Source organism: Pleurodeles waltl, chromosome 2_2 (genome assembly GCF_031143425.1).
Source record: "Pleurodeles waltl isolate 20211129_DDA chromosome 2_2, aPleWal1.hap1.20221129, whole genome shotgun sequence".
NCBI classification, from domain to species: domain Eukaryota; kingdom Metazoa; phylum Chordata; class Amphibia; order Caudata; family Salamandridae; genus Pleurodeles; species Pleurodeles waltl.
In genome coordinates, this window is record NC_090439.1 from 209,362,242 (window position 1) to 209,379,821 (window position 17,580).

At 47.7% G+C, this 17,580-nt stretch overlaps 1 protein-coding gene across 7 annotated transcripts in view; it reads right to left on the reverse strand.

Annotated features, from left to right (window-relative positions):
• TRIO (trio Rho guanine nucleotide exchange factor) overlaps positions 1–16,868 on the reverse strand; it is a 3,522,386-nt gene extending 3,505,518 nt beyond the window's left edge. For all 7 annotated transcript variants that reach the window (XR_011200906.1, XM_069219639.1, XM_069219640.1 and 4 more), the window contains exon 1: positions 16,642–16,868. Coding sequence is in view for 6 of the 7 variants with exons in the window: in XM_069219639.1 (XP_069075740.1) it covers positions 16,642–16,723 (82 nt within the window). In the remaining variant the exon portion in view is untranslated. The remainder of the gene's footprint in view (positions 1–16,641) is intronic.
• Positions 16,869–17,580: the final 712 nt, after the last annotated feature.

A 17,580-nucleotide genomic window follows, 5' to 3' on the forward strand; every position in this document is an offset into this window, starting at 1 on the left:
GCGCCCACGAAAGGAAATGGCCCAAAACACAACGTGGACACAACATATTTTTTCACAGAAAACAGAGGTGTTTTTTTTAAAAGTGCCTACCTGTGGATTTTGACCTCTAGCTCAGCCGGCCCCGGGGGGGGGAAATGCCCTAAAATAAATTTGACCCACCCACCCCCCCAAACCCTCCCTGCCCAGGAGCGACCCTTGCCTATGGGGTCGCTCCCCCTGCGTGACATTGGCGCCAAAAAACAAATCCCCGGTGCCTAGTGGTTTCTGCCCCCTTGGGGGCAGAGTGACCTAAAATCGACCAATCTGCCCCCAAGGGTGGCAGAAATGCTCTAAATACAGTTTGCTCCCCAGGGGAGCGACCCTTGCCTGATGGGTCGCTCCCCATCTCTGGAAAAAAAAAAAACACACAAAAAAAAATTGCCCTGGCAACAAGAGGTTTCTGCCCCCCCCGGTGGCAGATCGGCCTAATAATAGGCCGATCTGCCCCCAGGGGGGGCAGAAATGGCCTAAAATAAATGTGCCCCCCCAACCCCCACCCCACCCCCGGGAGCGACCGTTGCCTACGGGGTCGCTCCCCCTGCGTGACATTGGCACCAAAAAACAAATCCCTGGTGCCTAGTGGTTTCTGCCCCCTTGGGGGCAGATTGACCTAAAATCAACCAATGTGCCGCCAAGGGAGGCAGAAATGCTCTAAATACAGTTTGCCCCCCAGGGGAGCGACCCTAGTCTGATTGGTCGCTCCCCATCTCTAAAAAAACAAAGAAACAAAAAACAAAAAAAACAACAAAAAACAATTTGCCCTGCCAACAAGAGGCTTCTGCCCCCACTGGGGGCAGATCGGCCTAATAATAGGCCGATCTGCCCCTAGGGGGGCCAGAAATGGCCTAAAATAAATTTGCCCCCCCAACCCGCACCCCCCCTGCCCCCCCCCGGAGTGACTTGTCTACGGGGTCGCTCCCCCTGCATGACATTGGCGCCAAAAAACAAATCCCCGGTGCCTAGTGGTTTCTGCCTCCTTGGGGGCAGATTGACCTAAAATTGCCCAATCTGCCCCCAAGGGGGGCAGAAATGGTCTAAACACAGTTTGCCCCCCAGGGGAGCAACCCTTGTCTGATGGGTCGCTCCCCATCTCTAAAAAAACAAACAACAACAAAAAACACAACAACAAAAAATTTGCCCTGGCGCCTACAGGTTTCTGCCCCCGATCTGCCCCCAGGGGGGGCATAGATGGCCTAAAATAAGTTTGCCCCCCCTACCCCCCCCCCCGGGAGCGACCCTTGCCTACAAGGTCGCTCCCCTTGCGTGACAGCGCAAAAAAAAGATCCCTGGTGCCTAGTGGTTTCTGCCCCCCTTGGGGGCAGATCAGCTGAATCAAAATAGGCTGATCTACCCCCCAGGGGGGCAGAAATGGCCTAAAATAATCCCCCCCCTAGGGAGCGACCCTTGCCTAAGGGGTCGCTCCCCTTGCGTGAAATTCACGTGGAAAAAAAACTCACTGGTGTCTAATGGTTTCTGCCCCCCTTGGGGGCAGATTGGCCTCATCAAAATAGGCCAATCTGCCCCCGGGGGGGGGGCTGAAAAGGCCTTCCTAAAAAAATTCCCCCCTGGGAGCGACCCTTGCCCAAGGGGTCGCTCCCTTTTGACAGTTTCATTGAAAAACAAAAAATCCCTGGTGTCTAGTGGGGTTTCAAACGCCAGATTGCAAGCAATCCGGCTTTTGAAACCCTGTGAGAGACTTCAAAGGGAAGGAAATACATTTCCTTCCCTTTGAAGCCTCTCGGGGCCTCCCCCATGGGATTGAAAGAGAAATGCAAAGCATTTCTCTTTCAATCGCGCTGGAAGCTCTGCTTCCAATGCGATGGGGGAGACCCTGTGACTAATCAGCTCGCGCGCTGACGTCACAGGGGGGGGTTGGGGGTGGGAGGGGAAGGGCTTCCCCTTCCATCCCTGACTTGGGAGGGTGGGGGGGAACCCCACAGAGGGAGCGCTAGCGCTCCCTCTGGGCTCTGTGCACAGGACGTAATGGTTACATCCTGGGCACAGCAGCACTGTGCCTCAGGACGTAACCATTACGTCCTGGGCACAGAAGGGGTTAAATGGAAATTGAACCACACCAACATAAGAGTGTGTGAAAACAGAAGGGGTAGAAGAGTACGTCAAAAAGGTCATCCATACATGTGCTACATTCATCTTGGCCTTTTCCGTAAACAAAATTAAAAACCAACACAAAAGGCATGTGTATCAAGGACACTCACCTAGCCAACGGAAAACGTTGACATGAATGAGCCCTGTTGGCACAAAATAAAGTAATTTCCACAACAACGACAGCACTACAATTAGTTACTCAGTAAACACATAAGTGTTGGAGGGGCGTAACTTGCGCCCAAGAACGACGGCAGCCTAGACTGTTTGATCTGTGCTCCATCCACCCTCTGCTCAATCGGACCATTTGAACGAAAACATGGCATAAACACCCATCGACTACATGCGACAGTCCGGAGGCAAGACTGAAGGTTGTTTTCAGCGGGCTGAGTGATCGCAGTGGACTATCATCACCTGGGGCCTCCGCCATCTCCACGACCCAAAGTGGTGTCCGCCATATTTGTGAGCTTGCCTCTATGGCCTGCAGCAATGGACCGAGCAACCTACTTCCCCCACTGCTTAGTGCTACCACATCTGATGAGCTACAAGCACCCTCAGCCCCGACAGTGTCGCTGACCCGCAACACAGCCACAACCACATACCCAGGGCCACAGATTCCAGGCTCCTCCACCCAGATAAGTAGCGAGTTGACGCTTTTGTAGCTAGCTGGGATCACATTACATCCCCGCGCCTACCAGCTTCTTTTTGCTGCTTCTGGACGCACCATCACGGTGCACTCTGCATCGGCCCAAAGCCCTCTCAGCGCTTTTGCCTGGACCATGCCAACCTTGTGGATCACTTACACAGATCTTCAAAGCGGCACAAAGGGGAAAAATAAACTTTTTTGCCTGACCTTTTACTCTTAACTCATATTTCCTGGAATGTGACCTTCAATACAACCAAACATCAGTGCCATACACAGTGGTTTACTTTAAAATAGCCCATACTACTATTGATCACCTTTGAAACCAGTGCTCATTTATCTCCTCTACTGAGAGTCTATGGCCAGTACCATATAGGAACCCTGGTGAAGTGATACACAAACTGGTCATCCCCTTCTAACAATCACTCAGGGATAACAGACTATTGTCCATCCTTTGAGGTGCTCACCCAAACAAATGATCTAACATGAGGAAAGAAGACATCTGCCTATCTCCTGGCACCTTTCCTAGCCTATAAATCTGGACATGTAATCCCAACAAGCTTAATAAATGAATGTATGCTGTTCATTACAAACAGATTTGCAATCACTTGGTCAGACATGCTCTTAAACGTTCCAATATCTGGCCAAAACGCGTATGACTACCTTCTGCTTCCCTCTGCGCCCAATAAGTGCGTCTGTGCTATACACAACGTAACAAGACAAATCCTACTAATTTTACCAATCCCATAAACTCATGGTGCATCACAAAGGAAGAGAACCAAAAGACCCTATGGAACAGAAGGATCTCTCACAGCGACCCAAATCAGACTCTCCAATCCATGACTTCCCAGTCAAACTAAAAGAGGATATGTCAGCCAACATAGAAATAATCATACAGCATTTGGGTGCCCTTCACAACTTAACCCACTAGACCAAGCCCAGCATCGATGCCATGAGACAAGAGATCCAGGCCCTACATACCGACATGAAGGATCTCTCTAGCAGACTCATGAAAGTCCAGAATTAGCTTCTTGGACAATTCCAATACCTCAACAGCAAACGGGTGGACCACTCATACCACTCATACCACTCAATGAAGACGATGGCGAGAGAACTCTCTGGACTCGAAGATTGCAATCAAAGAGGGAATCTTCGTATTTTTGGTCTATCAGAGAACAATGAAAAAGATGCCAAGCCTTGAGTTGAATTCATAGAATCCTGGTTACCACTCACCCTGCGCCTCAAATTCGGCAAAAAATCTGAAATCGAACGAGCGATCAGGATTCCCTCGGACAAACAACTCAACCTCTCACCTGGTCAATCCACCCACCCACCCAAAAGCAATTATCGTCCATCCATTGCACTATCGCCACACTGAGGTTATCCTCATTCGAATGAGGAAAACCCAACTTGTCTAATGGAACGGTGCGTGCATTACAATTGCCCAGAACTACGTCAAAGAAACAGTGTCAACAAGAAAGGGCTTCCTGGGATTATGACCAAGTCTAAGAGAACGCAACACCTCCTTTGCAGGCCAAGTAAAGGTTTGCATGCTCTTCAAGGGGAAAACAATGATCTTCTGGTCTCCTGCCAACCTTCAAGTGTTTCTGTACACAGCTACCCAAACAGAGATGGCCACATGAACCCATTCTTCTCCGTCCCATGAGTAGAACACTACTGTGGTCCCACCCGAGGAGTCCTCTGCACTCCTATACCTGTTTAGAAACAGATACCTCTATCAATTAGACTAATGCATATGTTGATTAGTTATGTTTGAACATCATGACATCCCAGTTCCTATGGTCGTTTTCACGAAGGCATCATCTTGTTTGCCCCCTGGACCTCCCCTTATGTTTCATGCCATTGTGCTTTTCTTCCTCCTTGTTGGCTCTTACCCCAGCTTCTATTTAGAATTAAGCACAGTCTTCCTATCTCACACTCACTTACACACACACACACACACGTCCACATTAAAGATAAACCTTGACATATGTTAACTCCTTTGTATGCAATCAAGTTTTGTGACGACCCACATCACACATAAACTTATTGTTCCCACCAATACCTCTGCATCGATCTATCTCAGTGAGTCTGTTTAAGCACACGTTACAAATGGAACACACAAAGAGACGCTCCTCCGACTAATATGACAAACCTATTGATAAGATGAAGCTCTAACGCCATTGTTTAGGCTTGGCATTTTTGTGTCCAACCTCTCCCCATACTTAGTAAGGGTGGGGAAAGGCTGCTTGCCTGCCTTTCAAAGGGTTGGTGGTGAGTGCGAAAGAACATTGAGTTATGTGTTAGTTTTGTTTTTCTCTCTCTCTCTCTCTCTCTCATATCCCCGTGCCATCCCATCCCCACATATACCCCATGGGTCAGGGGCTCGTAACAATCTTGGCAAGATGCTTTTCCAAGTCCACACTCACACTCCACTTCCAACCAAGCCTCCATCCACTTTCCATCCCATGTTGGCATTATAAACCACATATATCAGTGACTGACACTTGTCCTCAACATTGCCACCTGCTTTAACAACGCAAACAAACTAACCCCTCCAGACAGTCCACACCAAAACCCCACAGCCATCCCACAGTGGACCTCACGCACTCATCCCTCTGCGGGCTGAAGTCGACTCTCTGTCACCCACTCGTCTCCTCCAACATCTTTTGGATGACATCAGAATCCTTTAGTTAAACACAAAAAGCCTATCTCACCCAGTAAGACAAAAGAAAATCGCTGAATACTGCAACAAATTGAAAGGAGACATTATTCTCCTACAAGAGACCGATATTGCGTCCATCAATGATGCAGGATTTTACTGTCACTGGATCGTCAACACCCTAATTTCCCCGCCATAAATAAAAAATAAAATAAAAATAAAAAAGTCATAACTGTATTCGCAAAAAAAAAAAAAAAAAATAGATATCTGTCCTCTAACATCACCATGATCACCAGGGACAATGGCTAATCACAAGAATACACAAAGAGTAACCGAAAGTTTGCCATAGTGAATATTTGTGCCCCTAATGACAATTCAGTTACCTTCTTGCAGGACTTAGACAAGTGCCTCTCAGAAATCCTCAACCACAATAGCAACATCTTAGGGGGAGACTTTAACCTTCCAATGGATGGGGGTCATAGATGGGATCTCCACCCATAATTTCCATGGCAGCAGGGCTCAAAAACAGATGAATCTCTACTGTAAGAACAAAAACCTAATAGACATCTGGAGGCTGTTCAACCCCAGAGGTAGTAACTACACATTCTACTCACCCACACACCATACCCTCATGCAAATCAATTACATACTAACATAAATCGCTAGTCCCAGCGGCAAAAATACCCAGGATTTAACTCATACTAGTCAGTGACCATGCATGTATATCCCTTGATCTCTCCATTGCAGACTACTACCCACCCCCAAAGGTTAGGCGCCTAAATGATGCACTCCTGGAAGACAACCTTTTCTAATCTAAAATTAGGGAAGAAATACAATACTTTTTGCAAGAAAACTAAGCCGGTGATACCCCAGATACGATGAGGTGGGACATCTGGAAAGTCTCCATTAGGGGCACCTTAATTAATCGAGCTGCTTTAAGCTGCCTGAACAAATGCCTCAAATCCATTGAATCTGAGTTCAGGACACTATCTGAGTCCATCAGACACTCCGCAGGCTTACAAGGCATCCCTAAACTGCATAAACTGCAATGCGAATACAATCAGATACTAAATACTAGGGCACAGAAATGGGTTCACATTAATGTAGAAGTTGACTCTGTATATACTATCTCAAAGTTAAAGATAGTGTGCACAGAGTCCAAAGGTTCCCCTTAGAGGCTGATAGTGTCAAAATTAGTTAATACTAATGCTCTATTTTGTGGTAGTGGGGTCGAGCAGTAGGCTTATCAGAGGGTAGTGTTAAGCATTTTTTGTACACACACAGGCACTAAATGAGGAACACACACTCAAACACAAATTCCAGGCCAATAGTGTAGGAGGCTGGACTGGCTTGTAGTGAGTACCAAGGGGTACTTACACCTTGCACCAGGCCCAGTTATCCCTTATTAGTGTATAGGGTGTCTAGCAGCATAGGCTGATAGATAATGGTAGCTTAGTTGAGCAGCTTAGGCTGAACTAGGAGACGAGTGAAGCTCCTACAGTACCACTAGTGTCATATGCACAATATCATAAGAAAACACAATACACAGATATACTAAAAATAAAGGTACTTTATTTTTATGACAATATGTCAAAGTATCTCAATGAGTACCCTCAGTATGAGGATAGCAAATATACTCAAGATATATGTACACAATACCAAAATATGCAGTAATAGTATAAGAAAACAGTGCAAACAATGTATAGTTACAATAGGATGCAATGAGGACACATAGGGATAGGGGCAACACAAACCATATACTCCAAAAGTGGAATGCGAATCACGAATGGACCCCAAACCTATGTGACCTTGTAGAGGGTCTCTGAGACTATTAGAAAATAGTAAGGGTTAGAAAAATAGCCCACCCCAGGACCCTGAAAAGTGAGTGCAAAGTGCACTAAAGTTCCCCAAAGGACATAGAAGTCGTGATAGGGGAATTCTGCAGGAAAGACACAAATCAGCAATGCAACAACGATGGATTTCCAGTCGAGGGGACCTGTTGAACAAGGGGACCAAGTCCAAAAGTCACAAGCAAGTCGGAGATGGGCAGATGCCCAGGAAATGCCAGCTGTGGGTGCAAAGAAGCTGCTACTGGACAGTAGAAGCTGAAGATTCTGCAGGAACGACAAGGGCTAGGAACTTCCCCTTTGGAGGACGGATCCCCCACGCCGTGGAGAGTCGTGCAGAAGTGTTTTCCTGAAGAAAGACCGCCAACAAGCCTTGCTAGCTGCAAATCGTGCGGTTAGGGTTTTTGGATGCTGCTGTGGCCCAGGAGGGACCAGGATGTCGCCAATTGCGTCTGGGGACAGAGGGGGCGTCGAGCAAGACAAGGAGCCCTCTCAGAAGCAGGCAGCACCCGCATAAGTGCCGGAACAGGCACTACGAAGTGGAGAGAAACGGTGCTCACACGAAGTCGCACAAAGGAGTCCCACGTCGCCGGAGGACAACTTAGGAGGTCGTGCAATGCAGGTTAGAGTGCCGTGGACCCAGGCTGGACTGTGCACAAAGGATTTCCGCCGGAAGTGCACGGAGGCCGGAGTAGCTGCAAAAGTTGCGGTTCCCAGCAATGCAGTCTGGCGTGGGGAGGCAAGGACTTACCTCCACCAAACTTGGACTGAAGAGTCACTGGACTGTGGGAGTCACTTGGACAGAGTTGCTGGATTCAAGGGACCTCGCTCGTCGTGCTGAGAGGAGACCCAGGGTACCGGTGATGCAGTTCTTTGGTGCCTGCGGTTGCAGGGGGACGATTCCGTCGACCCACGGGAGATTTCTTCGGAGCTTCTAGTGCAGAGAGGAGGCAGACTACCCCCACAGCATGAACCACCAGGAAAACAGTCGAGAAGGCGGCAGGATCAGCGTTACAGAGTTGCAGTAGTCGTCTTTGCTACTTTGTTGCAGTTTTGCAGGCTTCCAGCGCGGTCAGCAGTCGATTCCTTGGCAGAAGGTGAAGAGAGAGATGCAGAGGAACTCGGATGAGCTCTTGCATTCGTTATCTAAGGAAATCCCCAAAGCAGAGACCCTAAATAGCCAGAAAAGAGGGTTTGGCTACTTAGGAGAGAAGATAGGCTCCTTCAGGTGTTGCTAGCCTATCAGAAGGAGTCTCTGACGTCACCTGTTGGCCCTGGCCACTCAGAGCAGTCCAGTGTGCCAGCAGCACCTCTGTTTCCAAGATGGCAGAGGTCTGGAGCACACTGGAGGAGCTCTGGGCACCTCCCAGGGGAGGTGCAGGTCAGGGGAGTGGTCACTCCCCTTTCCTTTGTCCAGTTTTGCGCCAGAGCAGGGCTGAGGGGTCCCTGAACCGGTGTAGACTGGCTTATGCAGAAATGGGCACCATCTGTGCCCATGAAAGCATTTCCAGAGGCTGGGGGAGGCTACTCCTCCCCAGCCCTAACACCATTTTCCAAAGGGAGAGGGTGTAACACCCTCTCTCTGAGGAAGTCCTTTGTTCTGCCTTCCTGGGCCAAGCCTGGCTGGACCCCAGGAGGGCAGAAACCTGTCTGAGGGGTTGGCAGCAGCAGCAGCTGCAGTGAAACCCCGGGAAAGGCAGTTTGGCAGTACCCAGGTCTGAGCTACAGACCTGTGGGATCATGGGATTGTGCCAACTATGCCAGGATGGCATAGAGGGGGCAATTCCATGATCATAGACATGTTACATGGCCATATTCGGAGTTACCATTGTGAAGCTACATATAGGTAGTGACCTATATGTAGTGCACGCGTGTAATGGTGTCCCCGCACTCACAAAGTCCGGGGAATTGGCCCTGAACAATGTGGGGGCACCTTGGCTAGTGCCAGGGTGCCCACACACTAAGTAACTTAGCACCCAACCTTTACCAGGTAAAGGTTAGACATATAGGTGACTTATAAGTTACTTAAGTGCAGTGTAAAATGGCTGTGAAATAACGTGGACGTTATTTCGCTCAGGCTGCAGTGGCAGGCCTGTGTAAGAATGGTCAGAGCTCCCTATGGGTGGCAAAAGAAATGCTGCAGCCCATAGGGATCTCGTGGAACCCCAATACCCTGGGTACCTCAGTACCATATACTAGGGAATTATAAGGGTGTTCCAGTATGCCAATGTAAGTTGGTAAAATTGGTCACTAGCCTGTTAGTGACAATTTGAAAGAAATGAGAGAGCATAACCACTGAGGTTCTGATTAGCAGAGCCTCAGTGAGACAGTTAGTCATAACACAGGTAACACATTCAGGCACACTTATGAGCACTGGGGCCCTGGCTGGCAGGGTCCCAGTGACACATACAACTAAAACAACATATATACAGTGAAAAATGGGGGTAACATGCCAGGCAAGATGGTACTTTCCTACAAATAGTTTTTATATAGAAAAATATATTGTCTTCATTTATTTTTAGAACCACAAGTTCAAGATTTGAAGTAAATACATAAAATGCAAGGTACTTCTCACAGGTAAGTAGGGAACTGATTTAAAACACTAGTACACACAGTTTGGGTAAAAATGGCAATAAGCTATTTTAAAAGTGAACACAGTGCAAAAATCAACAGTTCCTGGGGGAGGTAATTTTGGTTACGTTTTTCAGGTAAGTAAAGCACTTACACACAGTCAGTCTCCTGGGGATCGGCAGCCCACCGTTGGGGGTTCAGGGCAACCCCAAAGTTACCGCACCAGCAACACATGGCTGGTCAGGTGCAGAGATCAAAGGAGGGCCCAAAACACATAGGCACCTATGGAGAACAGGGGTGCTCTGGTTTCGCAAGTACCTGCATCCTCAGGAAGCAGACCAGGGGGGTTTTTGTAGAGCACTGGGGGGGGGGGAGGGGGGGGAAGGGGGACGACACAACCAGGCACACAAAACACACCCTCAGCAGCACAGGGGCAGCCGGGTGCAGTGTGCAAAGTAGGCATCGGGTTTGTTATTGAAAGCAATGGAAGGACCCGGGGGTCACGTCGGCGGTACAGGCAGGGCAAAGGGGGGCTTCTCGGGCCAGCCACCGACTGGGCTAGGAAGAGGGTCGCCTGCTGGTCACTCCTGCACTGGAAGGTGGTTCCTCTCGGTCCTGGGAGCTGCGGGTGCAGTGCTTGGTCCAGGCGTCGGGTTCTTTGTTACCAGGCAGTCGCGGTCAGGGGGAGCCTTTGGATCCTCTCTGCAGACGTCGCTGTGGGGGTGCGGGGTCGACTCTGGTTACTCACGTCATCGCCCTGGAGTCCTCTCTGTGGTCTTAGTTCTCTGGAGCTCAAGCCGGGGGCGTCGGGTGCAGAGTGAGAAGTCTCACGCTTCCGGCAGGAAGAGAGAGTTCTTTGGAAGTTGTTAGAAAGTTGCAAAGTTGTTGCTGTTTTTGAACAGTGCCGCTGTTCTCGGGAGTTTCTTGGTCCTTTGGGTTCAGGGCAGTCCTCCGAGGTCGCTGGTCCCTGCCGGATGCGTCACTGTGCAGGTTCTTTGAGTCTGGAGACAGACCGGTAGGGCTGGGGCCAAGTCAGTGGGTGTCTCCGTCGTCTCTGCTGGGTTTTCAGGTCAGCAGTCCTCCTTTCTTCAGGTTGCAGGAATCTGATTTCCTGGGTTAGGGGTCGCCTATAAATACTAAATTTAGGGGTGTAGTTAAGTCTGGAGGCAGTAGCCAATGGCTACTGTCTTGGAGGGTGGCTACACCCTCTTTGTGCCTCTTCCCTGAGGGCAGGGGAGCACATCCCTATTCCTATTGGGGGAATCCTCCAATCTCAAGATAGAGAATTTCTAAAGGCAGGAGTCACCTCAGCTCAGGGGACCTTAGGGGCTGTACTGGGTGGTTGGTGGCTCCTCCTTGTTTTCCTCATTATCTCCTCCAGCCTCGCCGCCAAAAAGTGGGGGCAGTGGCCGGAGGCGCAGGCATCTCCACTAGCTGGGATGCCCTGGAGTGCTGTAACAAAAGGCATGAGCCTTTGAGACAGTTCCTTCAGGGGGATGTGAGAAGCACCTCCACCCAGTACAGGCTTTGTTCCTGGCCACAGAGTGACAAAGGCACTCACCCCATGTGGCCGGAAACTTGTCTGGTTGTGGCAGGCTGGCAGAAACTGGTCAGCCTAGCACTAGGAGTCGGACTGGTATTCAGGGGGCATCTCTAAGTTGCCCTCAGGGTGTATTTTACAATAAATCCCACACTGGGATCAGTGTGCATTTATTGTGCTGAGAAGTTTGATACAAAACTTCCCAGATTTCAGTGTAGCCATTATGGAACTGTGGAGTTTGTGTTTGACAAACTCCCAGACCATATACTCTTTATGGCTACCCTGCACTTACAATGTCTAAGGTTTGGCTTAGACACTGTAGGGGCATAGTGCTCATGCACTTATGCCCTCACCTGTGGTATAGTGCACACTGCCTTAGGGCCGTAAGGCCTGCTAGAGGGGTGACTTACCTATGCCACAGGCACTGAGAGGTGCACATGGCGCTCTGAGGGGAGTGCCATGTCAACTTAGTCATTTTCTCCCCACCAGCACACACAAGCTGTCAGGCAGTGTACATGTGCTGAGTGAGGGGTCCCCAGGGTGACATAAGACACGCTGCAGCCCTTAGAGACATTCCCTGGCCACAGGGCCCTTGGTACCACGGGGACCATTTACAAGGGACTTATCTGTGTGCCAGGGCTGTGCCAATTGTGGGAACAAAGGTACAGTTCAGGGAAAGAACACTGGTGCTGGGGCCTGGTTAGCACGGTTCCATCACACTTTCAATCATAACTGGCATCAATACAAGGCAAAAACTCAGGGGGTAACCATGCCAAGGAAGGCATTTCCTTACACATTGTTAACGCGGATAAGGCAACCACTAGAAATATAGCCGGGAAAACCATCGCCAATTACTTTAAGTACACCAAAAAGAATACCACTGCCATCAAAACCAAATCTGGCTGCAGTCCCCAGCACTCAGGTGATTCTAGATCTCTTTCACAACTTCTACTCTGAACTGCATACCCAAACACTGCAAACAACCCAAATGATTGTATCTCATACCTGAACTCTTGCTCGCTCCCATCACCCTCAACAGTAGATAGGGACCAGCTTAACACCCCCATCGCCCCTAAAGAAGTTCACCCGGCCATTACATCCCTTACTTCAGGTAGGGCTCCTGGCCCTGATGGGTTCACAGTTGCCTTCTATAAACCCTTCTTCTCCATCCTATCAGACCCTTTACTAGCCCTGTTACAGTCATAACCTCCACAGGTTGAATCTCGGGATCGGCTTCTGAGGCTACAACAGTCATTACTCCGAAAGAAAGGACGTACTGGAAACCAAAAGTTACAGGCCTACATCGTTGTTCAATATTGACTGTATGATATACACAAAGTTTCTGCAAAAAGACTAGAGAATGTGGTCCTAAAACTGACTGCCCTAACCCAAACTGGCTTCTTAAAAGGGAGACTTGCCACCGATAACATTTGTGTAACATTTGTGTATTCTGCCACGCCCTTGAAAAGGCCTCCTCAACATCATCATCCACCATGGCGATGGTGGATACCTTCTGCAAGGTATCATCGACCTTCCTACACAAGACACGTTGTAAATTCCAGCTAGGGAATAACTTCCTACAACTGGTGATGGCTCTCTATTCATCACCAGTGGCCAAAGTCAGGATTAACAGCCACCTCTCCAACCCTTTCCTTCTAGCCCAAGGCACTAGACAGGGATGCCCTCAATCCTCTCTCCTATTCGTCACTGAGCCCTTTCTAGATTCCTTAAAATTAAATAAAGGCATCAAAGGCATTTAATTCCAACCCAGCAGACAACTTGTGGCTGCTTATGTGGACGACGTACTTATCTTCACTGAGGAGGCTGATAAAGCTAGCCCACACATTATTTCAGAAATGAACTATTACTCAAAATTATCAGGCTTCACCCTTAACCATTCCAAAACAAAAAACTCTTCCTCATGAATATACACTGCAATGCCGCGGTCCTATGAGACTTCGGTCTATAGTGGCAACCTGATGCACTCAAATATTTAGGCGTATGGTTCAGCAGAGACCTCCACACATCTTTCCCAATCAACGAAAATAAGCCACTCTACAAAATCAGGGATCTCTTATCCTGGTGGTCCCCTAAGCATCTTTCTTGATGGACTAAAATGGACATTACAAAAATGAAGATAGCATCCCTAAATCAAACTTCTCTTGAGTATGCTTCCTGTAAACCTATCTCCCTCCTTCTTTAAAGCAGAAGACAAGACCATCTCAAACTTCATATGGAAAGAGTAGAGAGCCAGGATCGCTGGTCCCACCCTAATGCTGAACAAAGACAGGGGGGTTCTGAATTTACCTGACTTCCACAGATATCATCAGGCATTTCTGGCCTCCAAGGGTAGTTGGTGGCTAAATACGACCACAGACACCCCTCCTATGTGGCTCCAAATTGAATCTAAACTACTCTTTACCATTCCATTAACATCCATACAGACTATCTAATCTCCAAATCTAGATTTGGCTCACTCCTACCCCATCATAATGAACACAGTATCAGCCATCCTATGCATCAGCAAAGCTCTGCCCAAAAACATATCTGACTCCACCATGGCTTCCCTATGGCATATTCATAAAATTAAACTAGAAGGCAGTATTCTTTTTTTGGAAACATTGGGCAGTAAAAGTTCTCAATTCCATTGGAGAGTTAGGAACAATCACAAACCCTATCCCCTTCTCAGAACTAAGTTTGCATCATGAATCACCACTGGTTAAATATTACAACTTCTTAAAATTGAAAAAAGCCCCTAGGGGCTTCCAAAACCACATGATCCACACCTCCCTGACTTCTTAAAGAAACTCAAAAGAATTGGCCATGTTGCAGCTCATCTACAAATTCTTAAAACCTCAAAGACTACACAGTCTCAAAAAGCTAAAAGAAAATGGTTAATACACATCCCTGAAGACCTTCTTCTACACTTCTCTGACTCTACATGGCACTGAGCCAGGCACTCTACCTTCCTAGCTAAAATTAACCTGGCAATCGCACAATCAAGACCTTGATTGATACATAACTCAAAATGGTCTCCAGATTAACTTCACAAAATGGAGATACAGCAATCTGAGGAATATTCTGGATCAACGGAACACACGTTCTTCACAGATAAATTGGTTCAACCACTATGGTCTAAGATGCAACATCTCATGCAGGACATTTTCTAAATTCACCTCACCCAATCTCTACCAACTTCATGACCTGAGCTTGCAGCACACTACCCTGACATCACTCTGCTCCCAAACGACCTACTTCTACTGAATTTAATGTTAGCACTAGGCACAAAAAGATTTTAAGAGTGGAAATCCACTAGAGAAATCTCTTTCAAAACATGGTGGAACATTTTATGCTCTACCAGGAGCTCCGGCAACACCATCTACAAAATAAATACACAACAGTAATCACTCACACAATATATAGAACACACTTGATCTCTATCTTCAAAAAGTGGACCCCGACCACAAAATCCAGGAAGTGTGTCACACCGTCACATCTCATTTTGCAGTCCCACTTCCACCCCCCTCTAACCCTTGTCCACACTTATTATAGGAGATTTTCCCATATACCCGTAATCTCCTCCCCCTGCTCTTTCCTATACCTACATGCGTTTTTGATCTCAACCAAACTACTGCACAATCAGGTATCCTACTCGCTCCTCTACCAGGATACCCTTCATCTCAACCTCCTTGGCCTATTTATTTGACTCCACACTACATTATTCATGGTACTCCAAGTTATTTACCAGCATACTATTTTACTTTATCTAGATTATGCATCTGCATTTGATTGGGCTGCTCCCATACAAGATTGTATATTATTCTATATCTCTTACTGCAGGGTACACACCTCTTATTTTGAATTTTAAATCTATTCTTTTGAAATAAAAAAGTGTTTGAACTAAAAACAAAGGAGTGTTGACAGAGCTCACTCCTTTCAAGGGATTTTTTGAACCCGCACCCCTTGGAGTTCCAATTCATGAAATAAATTAACTTAAATTGTATATTTAAGAAGCATCCGCTGTGTTACCCTGTAAAGTTTCAGGAGTCAAATCCTGATGAAGGCAGTGGTTACCCAAAACACCCGTAGAATAAGTGTTCTAGCTTTGTGTCAAGAATTTTCAACTTTATTAAGGACACGGAAGCGAGGATTATGCGTCTCTTTCCTTTACTGCAAAAACACAACAGCCAATGAAATCAAAGAAAACGATATAGTTCACATGAACCAAAAAATCCATTCCTCGTGATGACCCACCAAGGAAGGGTGCGTTGAATATCTCTGGCATGCTCTCAAAATAAATTGTGACTGATGCCTACTAACTGGGGCTTTGCGATTATTAGACCAGAGAGGTTATCTTCATGCCATTCTACTACTCACAATACTTGTTAAGAAACACTACAATTATAAGGAGTCGGTCTGTAAACAAGTTCGTAAAAAGTACACCAGGAAGATCTATCTACTTTGCGATTCGACTTCGAGGTTCGGCGAAGGGCGAGTTTAGAAACTACTGCCTCAATTCTAGTGTGACAAGCATGGTAGACGTCCTCAACAATATGTTATACTGGACATCTGCAACAATGTGTCAGTCGGGAATCACAAATTACACGGGCGATGGAAACGGCCCTCTCCATTTATGCACTGAAAAAAAACACATCAACTGCAGTGCCCGAAGATAAATCAGTGTACCCAAAACGAACACTGGATGAATAAATGTGCAAGGCGGAATTATAACTACCGTCACAAAAAACCGCTTCTTGTCATTGCGACGCCATTCCTAGGGTGCGCTTTACGTTTTCGGCACCTGAAGATAGCACTGCCACCCCACCAACCGATGGTAGGTGGGAGATAGACCCATTGCATGGGACTGGGGTCCGCATTCGTGAGGGACCGAGGCCATTACCATGGCCACATTAAACAAAAGGCGACCTGTACGCAAGCACACCCAGCGCCATCAAAAAAAGTAAACGTCGCCTCGCAGACCTCTGGAACCCGATGGGTCCTCTGCAAAGTCCAGACAGCAACATTGAGGGTGAGACGAGAAAAAAAAAAAACACATCTGGGTAACAGACGGGAATACTAATCGCTCAATGTGTGCCAACTGCCCCTCCCCCTAAGCAGCACAACCTGCAATTCAATTTAGGGTGTAGTGCGGGTTTCTATCTCACGAGATAACCATGGTTGCACTGCATCTTCCATCTGTGGGCGACTATACAGATTACGGGCGTACTGTTCTCACCTGATCGGTGAAAGGCAGCTACATCAGCGGACTCCTTTACTGTCTCTTCAAGGGGCTCCCCTGCGCTACTAGCGCCACTCATGGCTACGACTGACCCTCAGCCTCACTAGATTCATTCGCCGGGATTCCCAGGCTGGAGCGGGACGAAGAGAGGGGGTGAGAATATTGCGGCGCTTCAGAGGCTCCGTCTCTTCTCCATCTTGTTTTCAGGGGCCGGAGGAGGAGGCGGAGGCAGGGACCGTTTCCGGCGAGGATTGTCGTCACGGCCTAGTTGAAGCTCGGCTCGCCAATACTGGAAACGGGTGCTTAGACCTCCACTACCAGTCGTTTTGTCAATCTGTTAACGTACAGAGATAAAAATAGAGCAAGGCCATAAAACTACTTTTTGAGCTAAGCCTTGGAGCACTAATTCAAGTCAGCACTACCCGTATTCATCTCATTTCCGCCTGCCCCCGGTGAAGTGCTGACAAGAATTCTCTTGAGACTCTATTCCTGTTTAATGCCAGGACATACAACGTGCAAGTGTTTAAAAACAATAGGTGTACTAATTAGCAGAGTCTATTAGCAATGACGTCATGTGGCGTGACATCACAGGAACTGACCATTCAGTGCCTGGCTAGGGTGACCACATGACATCGAGGCAAATTCTGGCCAGGATTGTAAAAAAAATCAGGGCAAAGGGTCAAAATTCAGGACAAAAACTCAACAACAGTTTTACAGACACGTCCAAGAGGGGCCATACCCCATTATGTTATCAGTGCTTTTATTTACTCTTTTTTTGCATATCGCTATTTATTCACTGTGGTCTTTTTGTTATTGCCTCCTGGTATGCCACATTGAGGTGTCATATTACATCATTGTTCAGTAGTAAATTAGTGCCCTGCAGCATTGTGTCAAGGCCATCACCTCTACCCTACCCACTCTTTCTTGGAGTGAAAG